Source organism: Mytilus edulis, chromosome 1, assembly GCF_963676685.1.
Source record: "Mytilus edulis chromosome 1, xbMytEdul2.2, whole genome shotgun sequence".
NCBI classification, from domain to species: Eukaryota; Metazoa; Mollusca; class Bivalvia; order Mytilida; family Mytilidae; genus Mytilus; species Mytilus edulis.
This window is the reverse complement of record NC_092344.1, coordinates 58,797,530-58,810,495: the sequence shown is the minus strand read 5'-3', so window position 1 is coordinate 58,810,495 and position 12,966 is coordinate 58,797,530. Positions and strand designations below refer to the sequence as shown.

Genomic DNA, 12,966 nt, shown 5'->3' with positions numbered 1-12,966 from the left:
ATAATCGGTATAATTTTAAGTCTAAGGACACTTTCGTATTAGTTGCAAGTGGTTTTACACTAGCTTTCAGTAACTGCAAATACTCTAATATCGGTGCTTGTGTCTATTTTGTTTATGTTACTTTTTTGTGCTTCCTTCCGATCTATTGACATTTCCTTTTGATATATTGAAATTAGGCATTTGCAACTGGTTTATAATTTTTGTTCTTATGCTGTGCTGTTTACCATTTAAGGGGAGAGTGGAGATTTTACAAAATTGTTTTCTTCCCCACTATTTAGGTCCCTGTACCGAAGCAGGATTATAAAACTTGTGGGTATTGCGATCGTTTGTTCATATTCAGTATTTGCTTTTCTTTAATCGTATTGCTACTTTTTTTTCTCATTTAAATTGTTTCAAATTTGCCCTGTTGGAACCCTCAGGGGTGGGATTGTCTTATTGATAACGACCGAAAATGGACCCATAACTTTTAACAAATCTGCTGTTGATATCGACTCCAGATAAGGTTTAATTTGAAATTAGTCATGCATAATATTTAACTTCGTTTGAAAAATATAGGTTGATGAAACATATTTACCACATATCTCTTGTTCGCCATGGGGCTTGTACATAAGGGCCATTCTACAGTTGTCTTTAACCATATAATGTTTTAATGTATTCAAACAAATCAATCCATTGTTTCTCGCACTGGTGTTGTCAATATCATTCAATGTAAGTTTGCCAGCTTTTCCTTCTTGCCATTCTAAGATATAATAAATGAATGTGTATTTCTGTATGGCCTTAAATATTATAACATAGGACTATGACGACATGCATATTTGTTTGATAAAATATACAAAATTATAGTTATAAATTTATTTCGTATCTAACTTACATCCAGAAACTGAAAATAAATGTCTGCTGAGAACAAAACAATTCGATTTCAGCTTCCCAACAGTAAATTAAAAATTTTATCTAGCAACATTGCAGATCGCCTGTATATTGACTACACATCTCCTAGTTGTTACGATATTCAAGAGCTTTTATTTCCTACCGAGTTTTCATTGATAAAGATTTGCAGGTAACAAGAGCTATTGAATCAAGAGTTTTAAGTGGTGAATATCTTTGAAAAGTTTACGGACGCCAACACGAGTTATTAGGTTCACAGTTGACGACGGATATTTTCCAATTGTCATAAAGAGCGTTATTTTTTTTATTATGATCTCAACTATAGGGGTTTTCTAATGATAAGGAAGCTATCATACAAAAGTTGTGAAATTGAGGTCATTCCTTCGACAACTAAACTGATGCTTTTATTAGCTGGTAACCCGATATGGGAATTTCTGTTTCACAAATGACGATGGATATCTTTTATTGACGTAACAAACAATCCAGTTATCTTTCCTTGTATGTTACATAATTGCACTATTACGTTTTTGCTGGGTTGTGACATCATCGAACTACCAGGTATTCGAAATCAAATGAGCATCATTGCCGACATCACAGTACGGAGTAACCAAAATAACCAACGGTGTTTGGTTGTTTTTGTATTACTCAGTCTTTAGTTTGCTTTGCTGTAGACTGTTGGTAGGTCATTTTCAGTTTTTTTTTGTGGATTTCAGTTTGTGAAGCCAGCTGAAGGACGCCTCCGGGTGCCGAAATTTCTCGCTACATTGAAGACCTGTTGGTGAACTTCTGCTGTTGTTTTTTTCTATGGTCGGGTTGTTGTCTCTTTGGCACATTCCCCATTTCCATTTTCAATTTTATTTTGACCCTCAATATTCTCATGGTTGATATGTCAATAATAGACTAGATTTTTTAAAACTTTTTAGCAATATAAGTCTGAGGTTTATAGAAAAGAAAGTGGATTACTGCTTACCAGTGTATTAAAAGTTATAAAAAATATCAAGTTTAAATTAACACGCACATCATATGCATGCAGAAATGCATTTTAGATGTATGAATGTGATGAGAAATGCATACCTAAAAAAAGTTCATCATGTTGTGGTATTTCTGAGGCAGGTTTATTTTTATAAACCTGTGCACAACATTTCTGTTTCACCTGTGATATTGTATCACAATCAAGAACTTTGACAGGAAAATGCTGATCACTATTACCATTCAAATCTATTTGTAATGTCTAAAACAAAAACATTTTTTTATGAACACTTTATAATGACATGCTAAAAAACTTGTCCATTACATTGTGATTAATTGGATGAATCAACATATAATTTATTAATAATACTGGAGAAACCTCAAGGAGTTTTATGATTTTTATTTATGAATAAGTTGAAATAAGACATCACTTTGAGGGATATATGCTTAAATTAATTAAGGAATGAAAGCATTACTTCACAGTAATAATATATATTAATTAATAACACGTTTTTGACAGAGACACATAATCAAATAACTAATTCATGTACCAACTATGCAAATATGTTCATGAGGTATAAATGTTTATACAAGGAATATTTTCTCGATGAATACCAAATTATGTTAATTCCAATCAATATGTTATTTAACAGCTCCAATTCCTAAATGGTGTAAAACCAATAATATTTGATATAGGGAATAATTTTATTCTAATGCAATAAATGAAGTAATTTGATAGTTCAATTGTTTTATTTTTTTTGCTATCAAATTGGAACAATTAGTTATACCTTTATTTAGGTGTTCATTTAAAGCCGTACACAAAATAATATATTTCCAAATTTGTGTTTTTACGAAAACAACGCTTTTACGCCCAATTCTGACAATTTCATCCTAATTCAAACTTTGACATTAGAATGAATTTTGACTAGCATATCATAGCATATAGATATAAAAATTTGTTAAAATTGATGCACTTTTTTTTTCTTTCAAAAGTGACATTGTTTATCAAAAAAAAGTTTTGTACCAAAGTTCTTGTTCAAATTACAAAAATAAAAAGCGACCTTCATTGTATTGGCAATAATATAAAACGCTATACGAAAAAAAACCAACAGACAGTCAATCAATCAGCGGGACGTTATTTAATGCATTTAAATTACATTTGATAGATGAATGAATAATTTCGTAAGACTTTTCCGGTCACTCTTAACGCTCTGAAGTTTATTTTGTTGATAAATCTAACAATGAATACCAGCATATTTTTATCGTATGATTATACTCACAAATTCAGAACAGCATAATCTATTTATAAATGTGATCCCGAAACAACGATTGCGATTTAAGCTGGACACTATTAGGAACAGTGTCTGAAACTAGTCGAACAATCTTTTAAAGGACAAATAAACTGTTTATCTAGGTAATGGACAGTGGTATCATTAATATATTATCTATTTGACTTACAAGATTTTGGTGTTCAATCCTGATTTTGAGTAGCTTCTCTTCTGCAATGGTGTTCTTCGAATTACCCGTAAGAGCATCAATTGGTCCCATTTCTGTAATTGTTTGTACTGCTTTGTATAACATAAACAATTGCAACCCACTGTGTGGCTGTAACAAAAATCGGTTATTCATATGTGAAACGCAAACTCATTTTCAGAAATATAAGAAGTTTCTCATGTTAAAGTCTTATTGTTGATTATTATCATAATAGTTATCAAAGGTATGAGGATTATAATTAAGTACGCCAGACGCGCGTTTCGTCTACATAAGACTCATCAGTGACGCTCATGACAAAATATTTATGAAGCCAAACAAGTACAAATTTGAAGAGCATTGAGGACCCAAAATTCAAAAAGTTGTGCCAAATACGGCTAAGGTAATCTATGCCTGGGATAAGAAATTCCTTAGTTTTAAACAATAAAACAACGCAAATGAAATAACAAATGTGACTACCCTTAATTAATAGAAAATACATTTCTTGTACTAAAATATTATCTACCTGACAGCACAAAAAATCATCACATTTTTATCAATGCTTTAGATAACTACATACCGATAATTCTTTATATATCGCAATCTGTAACCAGTTTACCATTAATCGCAGGGTAATAGAGTCAAACCTACAAAACAAGTAATCAGCACTTAATATTTAGGACGAACATTTTATTCAAATCATCTAAATGAAAGAGCGAGCAGGTATTTTTCTTATAACTGAGAATAATTTTACAGATTTTAGATGTAGCATTTAATTAAACATAAAAGTCGGTTAAACTTTGGAATCATTGATCGGCAGTCAGTTGTTCTAAAACAGAAATTGAATTTACCTTCTGAATAAAACTTTCTGTTGTTTTTTTGTCGATGACCGAACCATATCAACCAGCAAACAATGAATCAAACTACAAAATGAAAAAAAAAATATAAGATACAAAACATTGTGAGTAGTATTTGACCTTTGGGGAACTAGTAAGCGAGATAATAAAAGAGTAGAAAAGATATCAAGTCACAACTTATCAAAGATACTCGGACAAAAAGTAAAATCAGGACAAAACACAAGACAGTTAAGAGACAAAATTGTCTACAATTTTTACTGGACTTAATAAAAAGATAAAGATTGAGCATCAGAAATCCCCAAAAAAATATCTATTTATGAAAAAATGACAGATTGCAGGAATCCAAACACACTTGCAAATCTTACTGTTATGATAAAATTGAGAAAGGAAATGGTGAATATGTCAAAGCGACAACCACCCGACCATAGAGCAAACAACAGATAATGAAAATGTATGACCTAAGTTAATTTTTATTATTGAACAAAGGACCATATCTACATATATATTTAAGATGCGAATTCTTGCTAAAACTGTTGAACCTTCTTAATGGACATTATATCATTATACTATAAGAAAAAAGATTATTCACTATTAACTTACTCGAAAAAGAGTCTCATATTTCCAAGCAATGAAATCGACAAAACTGATGAAAACTGAGCCCTGAAATATATACAATAATGATTGATAAAATACATGTGTTGGCAAAAAATATGCATTGAAATAAACAACAATATTTGGAAATTATAAGCAGGGTTCTTAATTTTACACATCAATTGATCAGCATAATTATCCATAATCGAAATATATTAGAATAGACAGGCTCCAAGCATTTTCTTCCAGCAGGGACCGTAACTAAAAATAAAATGCATATAAACTTTTACTTATTTAAAAAAGAATGCCGATTCAAAGTCTGAAAAATTGCAAATCATTTAGAATGGATTAAGTGTATAACGAAATGACATATAGTCAGATGGATGATACAAAATGGATATTTAAAATAAAACACGTCGAAAACAAAGTTATACCGTCTTCACAGAAACAGTAACTACGAAAGGATAAACAACAGTCTAACAGATTGAGCACTATTGGCTTCGAATACATCGGACACATCACATCTTTAATCTCGTCTCCGTGACTTGATGAGATTTACGAGACTGCGAAGCAAATATTATCGATTTTTACTAGTGATTCCCATTGATCACAAACTAATAGTTTGTCAACGCCATCGTCTCTGAAAACAGGACGTCTGGTATATTTAACTTACTTTTCTTGCATTGTAAGCATATTCGGTCGATCTAACGTTTGAACAAGTGACTTCAGGAAAAGCTTGTTTGACAACAGTATTTCAAATTTTTCCATTGCACTTTTTATTATGGTGTTTCTGTCGTCTGTTATCTGAAATTACAAAAATTAAGGTTTCCGGGTTGATCAATGTCCTGGTTGAATTATTAGTTTGAGAGGTCTGAAACTGGCAGAAAGGTTCAATAATACACATCTGTCGTTTTAAAATAACATTTCATATCTTAGTAGCAGTATTGTATTAAACAAATCACATACTAATATAAAACTATAAATCTCTAACTTAAACACAACACAGTTTGTATTTGACTTTTCTGTAAACTAGAAAAATACCAGCATTAAGGTAACATAGTTTTTGTCGAAGAATTCAAACGTTGGGAAATTATAAGAGCCGTAATTGTAACCCAACCTACAAATAATTGTTCGTCTTGAGACTAAATCAACCTACAGTTGAGAAGAACACTTGAAAAAATAGGATCATAAGTTGCAAGCTAGTATTATCCTTAAACAGACATGTGCATGCTAATTTTATGAAAAGAGAGAGATAACATCTGTGAAAAGCAAACTATTGATTGGAAAAGGAAGAAAACATTGACTGCAAAATTTCAGTGAAAACCCTGGTCAACCCTGTTTTTTTTAAAAAGATTGTTGATGAACTAAAAAAGGAATCATATGCATGCTTTAACTATAAAACAAGACTATTTTAACTGATTCTTCAAACACTACGAGAACCTGTCAGTCCATTTAATTAAGATTTTGTATATAGTTCACTAAATGTTACCTCTGAACCGTTTGTTAATGGATTAGAAAGCTTATCTTCGTTTGGAAAGAGTTGATGGCAAACATAGGTTTGGTAGTCGAAATAGGGTATTCTTGAAGTAACCAGGTTAGATTTTATATCTTTAATATTCATCTGAGCATCAGCAAATTCTGTTATAATATAATATAATAAGAAAATAATAAGCATGAGCAAAACATTGGTTTAATATTCAACATTGGCCGAGCAATATCAATGGTTGTTAAAAGTTCCCAATCGCCTCGAAAACCATTTCCGATTAAGATATCTTCCAAACTTTATTTTAAAAAGTAGCCGTCCACATAGATAGCCAAATTCAAATTAAACATTATATCTGTTTAAATAGAATGTACAGGCTCTGACCTTATCTGAACGATGAATAAATATCCACAAAACTATTCGATAGTAAAACCGTTAACGGATAATTTGACAATACATAAACCAAACGTAAACATGGGCTCCTTTTATGTTTGATGTATTTTTGCAACCATTTTTTTTTCTTTCAAATCCTGGTTCAAAACCACATGAATGAACGTGTTATTCGTATCATTAATTTATAAATAAATTTGGTGTATTTACTGTCTTCTGATTGGTTAAAAGTATTACTTTTATTTCCAATATTGTAAATTTTTATGGCGACACGCCCACTCTGACGTTGTGTATTCATACGCGATCATGTGTGTACGTTGTTATTGTTAATATAAATAATATAAAAAGTTCTTTGAGCCTTATTTTTTATAGAAATTTATTTATAATGAATGGCAATAATTTATTTTGAATTTATTGAACCATAAAATTAATTTTTGACTCTTCACATTTTACATAATCTGCTGTGCGGATTATTCAATGTGAAGAGTCAAAAATTAATTTTATGGTTCAATAAATTCAAAATAAATAATAGCCTTTCATTAAATGTTGTCCTTTATTTATAAAACGTTAAGATACAAAAATAAATTAAAAAAAAAGCGGTATGAAAATTTACAATTTTCTTGCAGTGAAAGACGTTATTGGATATTCAAAGAATATACAGAGTAATAGTTTTGTTTCTTCCTAAACATATCCATTTTCTCTCTAACTTATTTAAGGACTAGTAGTAGTAACATTGATTGCTTATATTGCTTACATAAATCATTCAGTGGGTGTCGTGTGTAACTATCTATCATTTTTGTTTACCTTTCATTGTTTTGTAAATTAATTAGACCGTTTGTTTTCACTTTGAATTGCTATACAGTTATCAGTTCGGGTATATAGTAATATATGCGATATGGGTTAATCTCATTCTTGAAGCCGTTTAGTGACATATAACTTTCAACTTCTACGTCATTTTCTGTCTGATAAAGGTGTCTAACTAGCAATTATACCATATTGTTATATTTCCGTCTTTTTTTTTCTATACATGCCAGATTAAGGTGATACCCAACACCTTCAGTAACATTAATTTGGCTCGTTTAATTTTCATAAAATTGAGACAAAGTATTAACTTTGACCCTTTGACAAAAATATGAAAATTTCAAAAAATTTGAACCAACCATTTTATCAGAAAAAATACACTGGTTATATAGCAGTTTGATAAACACTAATTTTGATTATTGAGAAGCTTAATATTCCTTTAACAACGCAACGTAATTGAAACGTTCAGCTGATTTTACACAGTTATCTCCCTGTAGTGTAAGGTACCACCTTAACCAACGTAAACTTCCATTTTTCATTAATATATACCAGTAGTTTAAGGTTTATGTACCCTTCTGCAGCCAGATTATATCTGTAGTTTTGATACAATTGAAGTTTGAAAAGTTCGTACAAAAATGGCTACAGAAGGGTACATAATCCTTAAGGCCAACTCACCTTCTCTACTAGCCTTTCGTATCATTTCTTCCCTTGTCATAAGTTCGATTCTAAATTCTTTGACGTCTCTCTTCTTTTGCTTTCGTAAAATAACTACAGCCAATACACCAATTACAATAGCTGTAATCAATGCAGCAACTAATACACCAGCTATGATGACTAATGTATTAATGTCTTCTTTGTAATGTAGTTCACCTATGTATGCCTCAATATTTCCAACGGTTACCTATTTTTCAAACAGATAGGAAATATGTGCATAAAATATGAAAGCAGCGATTACTAGCATACTAGAGTACGCGCTTTGATGTTCTAGTACTGGATTACAAATGTCGTGCTCGGATACTCGGAATATCATAATGGACATTTGAGCAATATTTCAACCTGTATTCATATTTAAAGAATTTTTACCTTTACGTAACAACCAATTGATTTCACTTATGAGGATGGGACCAATATCTTCTATTTAACGTGAGGGTACCAAATTGGCACCTATTATGACAGTTTTTTTAACCTACGTTTATTAATGCTTCAGACAAAAGTTTTCAATATGTGTTTATTTTGTAGATGTATCATTATTTACCATATGGTTTCACCAATTTATTTTTCAATCCATAACGAATCATAGAAAAATTGGTCTGAACTGACCTTCAAACCATCAATGATTATGTAATGAGGAGAACCCAAATTGCATCCATGCTTTAATTCGAGTCGTCGATGAAGGTCGAATAACAGGGCTTTTGTTTAATTTCTTCAAATATTTTGAACAACTGGATATGAGTCTATGTTTACTCTTCATCTTTTAAGACATGGATACTTGTAACATATTGTATTTGCTAATTTTAAAAAGATAACGTTTTGATGATGTCGCATGATGACGTTTCCGTACATTTTGCATTCACAGTATTTATCAGCCGTTAACACGTCATCTAAATACTGTGAAATGTTTGTGTATATCTAAATATTTTTACCTATGTTGAAAGACGTGCATAATATCAAATCATAAAAATGCAAAATGTTTAGTCTCTAGGAAATCCTGTAAATTTTTTGCTAAATAGGTGCAATTTGGGTACTGTTACGTTATACTTTAATTGGAAATACCCTTGCGGGGAATTGTCTAATTGATGGTAATAAGGTCAATGATCCCCTTTTACCTGATCTTTGACCTTCACAATATGTGTTTTACATAAAAAGAAATCCCTCTCACTTTATTGTTGGAATAGTCAAATATATTTTATGTTTAGTTACTTGGTATTTTGCAAGCATACACAATATTGCAAGTATATGTTACTTTTTATTTGCTCTCTTTTCTGTTCACAGTTATAAATTAACTGTTAACATTTTTTTTAATTTTTGAAATACTAAGGCTTTTCTACATCAGGAATAGATTACCTTAGCTGTTTTTGGCAAAATATTTAGGAATTTTTAGTCCTCAATGCTCTTCAACTTTTTGATTCGAGCGTCACTGATGAGTATTTTGTAGACGAAACGCGCGTCTGGCGTGAATATACAATTTCAAATAGAATAACAAAAAAAGATATTTAATATCTTAAATAAAGTATTAAAAGCAATGAGAAAACGTTTTACATACAAAGAGGCATAATAATCTAAAAGAGTATTTAACTAATTCAAAGAAGGAAAAAATATATAAACACGAAATCAATAAAGAAAAAAATATAAAGAACAATAAACTAACTGCAGAGCTTATTGATAAAATATATCCCCATAAGAGAAATCAAATTGGAACTATTCTACATATTACAAAGAAGGAAACATATAGGCTAGGGATACCTGATGAGGATAAGCCTAGGTCTACATGACCGTAACCGAAACACCTTTTTTTAATATACACACAATAATTAAACTACAAACATGCAATTATGAATTTCTAGAAAAAATATAAAAATAATTGCAGAAAAATGTATTCCATAACCGGAAATATTTATCATACACTGAGTTTACCAGCTCTTAATTACTCTAAATGTATGCACATAGGAAATTGATTTAAAAACGAAGGATTATGATAAGATATACTGGATTGGTCCTGGACCCGATTTATTTTAACAGTTTTACGCAAATCAATATTTATCTTACCTCCTATACATTTCTAGGCATTTGATTGGTTGAAGGCGTCCGCGTGGAGACCGTGTATATTCGATATTAGGTTAGTAGGGATGCAGGGCTTATCTCAATAAACGGTTAGTAGTTTGGTAACGACTTTGGCACTATTTGAATCCTTAAATGTAATGAAAGTACTGTTCACTATTGTTATATCAAGATTGTTGATATTAAATTGTTATTCTTGACATTAGTTTTTTTTTGTGCAGACCAATGACAGTAGGTTCTTAAAATTGAACACCTCAACAATTTAATTTAACAATAAAAAGACGTGGTATGATTGCAAGTAAGATATTCGGTAAGATAAATTCGTTACATAGTGGGCTAGTGACCTAATACGATAAATACGGGTTCAGTAAATTCCATATTGAGTTCGAGCGTCGCTCTTATCCCATATGACGCATATCAATATAAATTACACTTACAATAACATGTGCTATGTTGAAATTAGTGTTGTTTGTTCGAGGTACTGAACTCGGTGGAAAACATATGATAAACTGCATATTGATATCTGCAATAAGACACCGTCCATCCAAACCAATATGTATCCTGTAGTTTTCAAGACGAGCGCCATTTAAAATATTTCTACCCTATAAAGAAGATTATACGAAATAATGGCATGACTCGTCCAGTTAACTGTTTCGTATACTTGCAAAGCAATAGTTCATATAATGGGGAACAATGACCTTGATCGACTGTTGTTCATTTCCTTCAATTAGATTTAACAAGATTGACTACCTTGAACCTTTTGTTGCCGTTTCTTCAATGTTATCAGTTTTTTTTTTATTCCATCTTCTTACTTTTCAAAACACCCGAATTTCCCCAGAAATTGATAAATTCGTGTTTACTCAATCTTCAGTTTTCTGTGTGTTGTTTGTTGGTTAATTTGCCAGGAGCTTACTCGATTGACTGTTAAAAAAAATTTCATTTCAAATTTTGACATTTTATTTACCATGTACAAGATTTAAAAAAATATATTTGATTCAAGGTTGTTACTATTTGATTTCAAAATATGAAAGTTTTAAATTACATTGCACTGAAAGGAATACATAGAAAATAATTGAGTGTATTTTATCTACTAGAAAATACTTCAATTTCAAACGTCTAACCTTGATTTTAATCGAGGACTCCTTGTCGTATTTGTAAACGCCTTGGAACTTTTCGAATGTAGGATCGTCCACATATTCTATATTGACTGGAATTTTAACGCCATCAAAATGAACATACACAGTTTGACTGTTAGATTGATTCTTTTGTTTTGGAGGCGTTTCACACACTGCCGAGGTATCTTCTGGTACATCACATGGATTGACCTTATAAATATACAATAGTAGGTCAATTAAAAAAATATGACCTTTTTGTATCAGGCGGAGAAACTTGAAGAGCGAGGTTAAACAGAGTCCTTTCACAGCTTTGTGCCGAATACAAAAAAGTTTATATTTTTCTGTCATTGACCTTATATTGTTTTTACACCGCAACGACAATTAATACAATGATAGCTATTGAACTATAAAACTAATTTCACACAAATTTTCTTTGCTTAATATTAATCCGATTACTACAAAATTGAAACATGATGAAAATTGACACATGTATGTACACAATTTTCAAAACGTTATATTTTAGTTCAAGTTAAGAAGTTCTCTTTACCTTATCAGAATGATGGTTTACTGAGAATAAAAGCTATATTATATAAAACGTAAAAAAATCGCTGACCAGTAAAAAACACCAGATATTTTGTGATGTCAACGCCAATTGACGTTTATTAAAAAGGATGAATAGTTTACTCCAAAAGCTATCTCGCTTTCGTCAACATGGTTAAGGTATTTGTATCAGACAAATAATGACAATATGCCCTTATGTTAGGTCTTGCATAACTTGCAAATAATAATAATGAGTGTTCTTGTTTCACTTTTTATAGATTACAGACACGCTAACGCTTACAGCAAGCTAGAGTAAAATGTTATTCCAAATACCTTTGTCTTAAGTACATTGTTTTTTTAATTAATGAACGGCGTTATTTGATTGATGAAACATACTGTTTGATATTTAATTACGTGGGGCAAATCATAGCCTTTGTCCCCTTTTCCTTTTGTTTCTTTACAGAATATGTTATATATCTTTACTGGGAATGGGAACATAATTTATTGTTATCAATATAGCTTAACTAAATAGAGGCAGAATGCATATGGACGCAATTGAGACTTTAACGTCTTACTATTTACTACAAAAAATCAAACAAAACTTTTAATTACAATTATATTATGTACAAAACCAAAATGAATGTGTAGAATACAATTACCATCAAAATGAGTTACCCTTTTAACCGTAATTCTAATCTCGCTGTATGATAAATTCCTAACTTTAAAGGTAATGAAAAAATTATGATAATCTTAATGTTGTAATAAATAACTTACCACTCTTTCAACAGTTATATCTCCCACATTATTAAAACCTCCGCCATGAATTGTAAATGTCGCGCCACCACTAAAGAAAAAAGCAATCTCAACCAAAATATCTTGCAAGTTTTACAATACGAAAGAAATATTTTGAACATATTAAATGCTGATATATTTAAAAAAGCAATTCATAGCATTATCCAGTACCCAATGTAAAATTAAAAGAGAGTTAGGAAATATTCTTCAAGTTATAAATGTATAACATATTTTATCATTCCAAAATGTACAAATATATGGATGATGTGGTATATTCTACAATTTATAACTTTAT

General features: G+C 30.7%; 1 protein-coding gene across 2 annotated transcripts in view; it reads right to left on the bottom strand.

The window, feature by feature from the left end:
- Positions 1–12,966, bottom strand: part of LOC139514502 (plexin-B2-like) — a 53,983-nt gene that overhangs the window by 23,407 nt on the left and 17,610 nt on the right. For both annotated transcript variants that reach the window (XM_071303858.1, XM_071303848.1), the window contains exons 14-25: positions 12,654–12,723; positions 11,346–11,549; positions 10,662–10,826; positions 8,122–8,347; positions 6,262–6,410; positions 5,446–5,576; positions 4,782–4,841; positions 4,176–4,247; positions 3,905–3,971; positions 3,313–3,459; positions 1,960–2,116; positions 575–739 (exon numbers count right to left, since the gene is read on the bottom strand). In XM_071303858.1, coding sequence (XP_071159959.1) covers positions 575–739; positions 1,960–2,116; positions 3,313–3,459; positions 3,905–3,971; positions 4,176–4,247; positions 4,782–4,841; positions 5,446–5,576; positions 6,262–6,410; positions 8,122–8,347; positions 10,662–10,826; positions 11,346–11,549; positions 12,654–12,723 — 1,613 coding nt within the window. The remainder of the gene's footprint in view (positions 1–574; positions 740–1,959; positions 2,117–3,312; positions 3,460–3,904; positions 3,972–4,175; positions 4,248–4,781; positions 4,842–5,445; positions 5,577–6,261; positions 6,411–8,121; positions 8,348–10,661; positions 10,827–11,345; positions 11,550–12,653; positions 12,724–12,966) is intronic.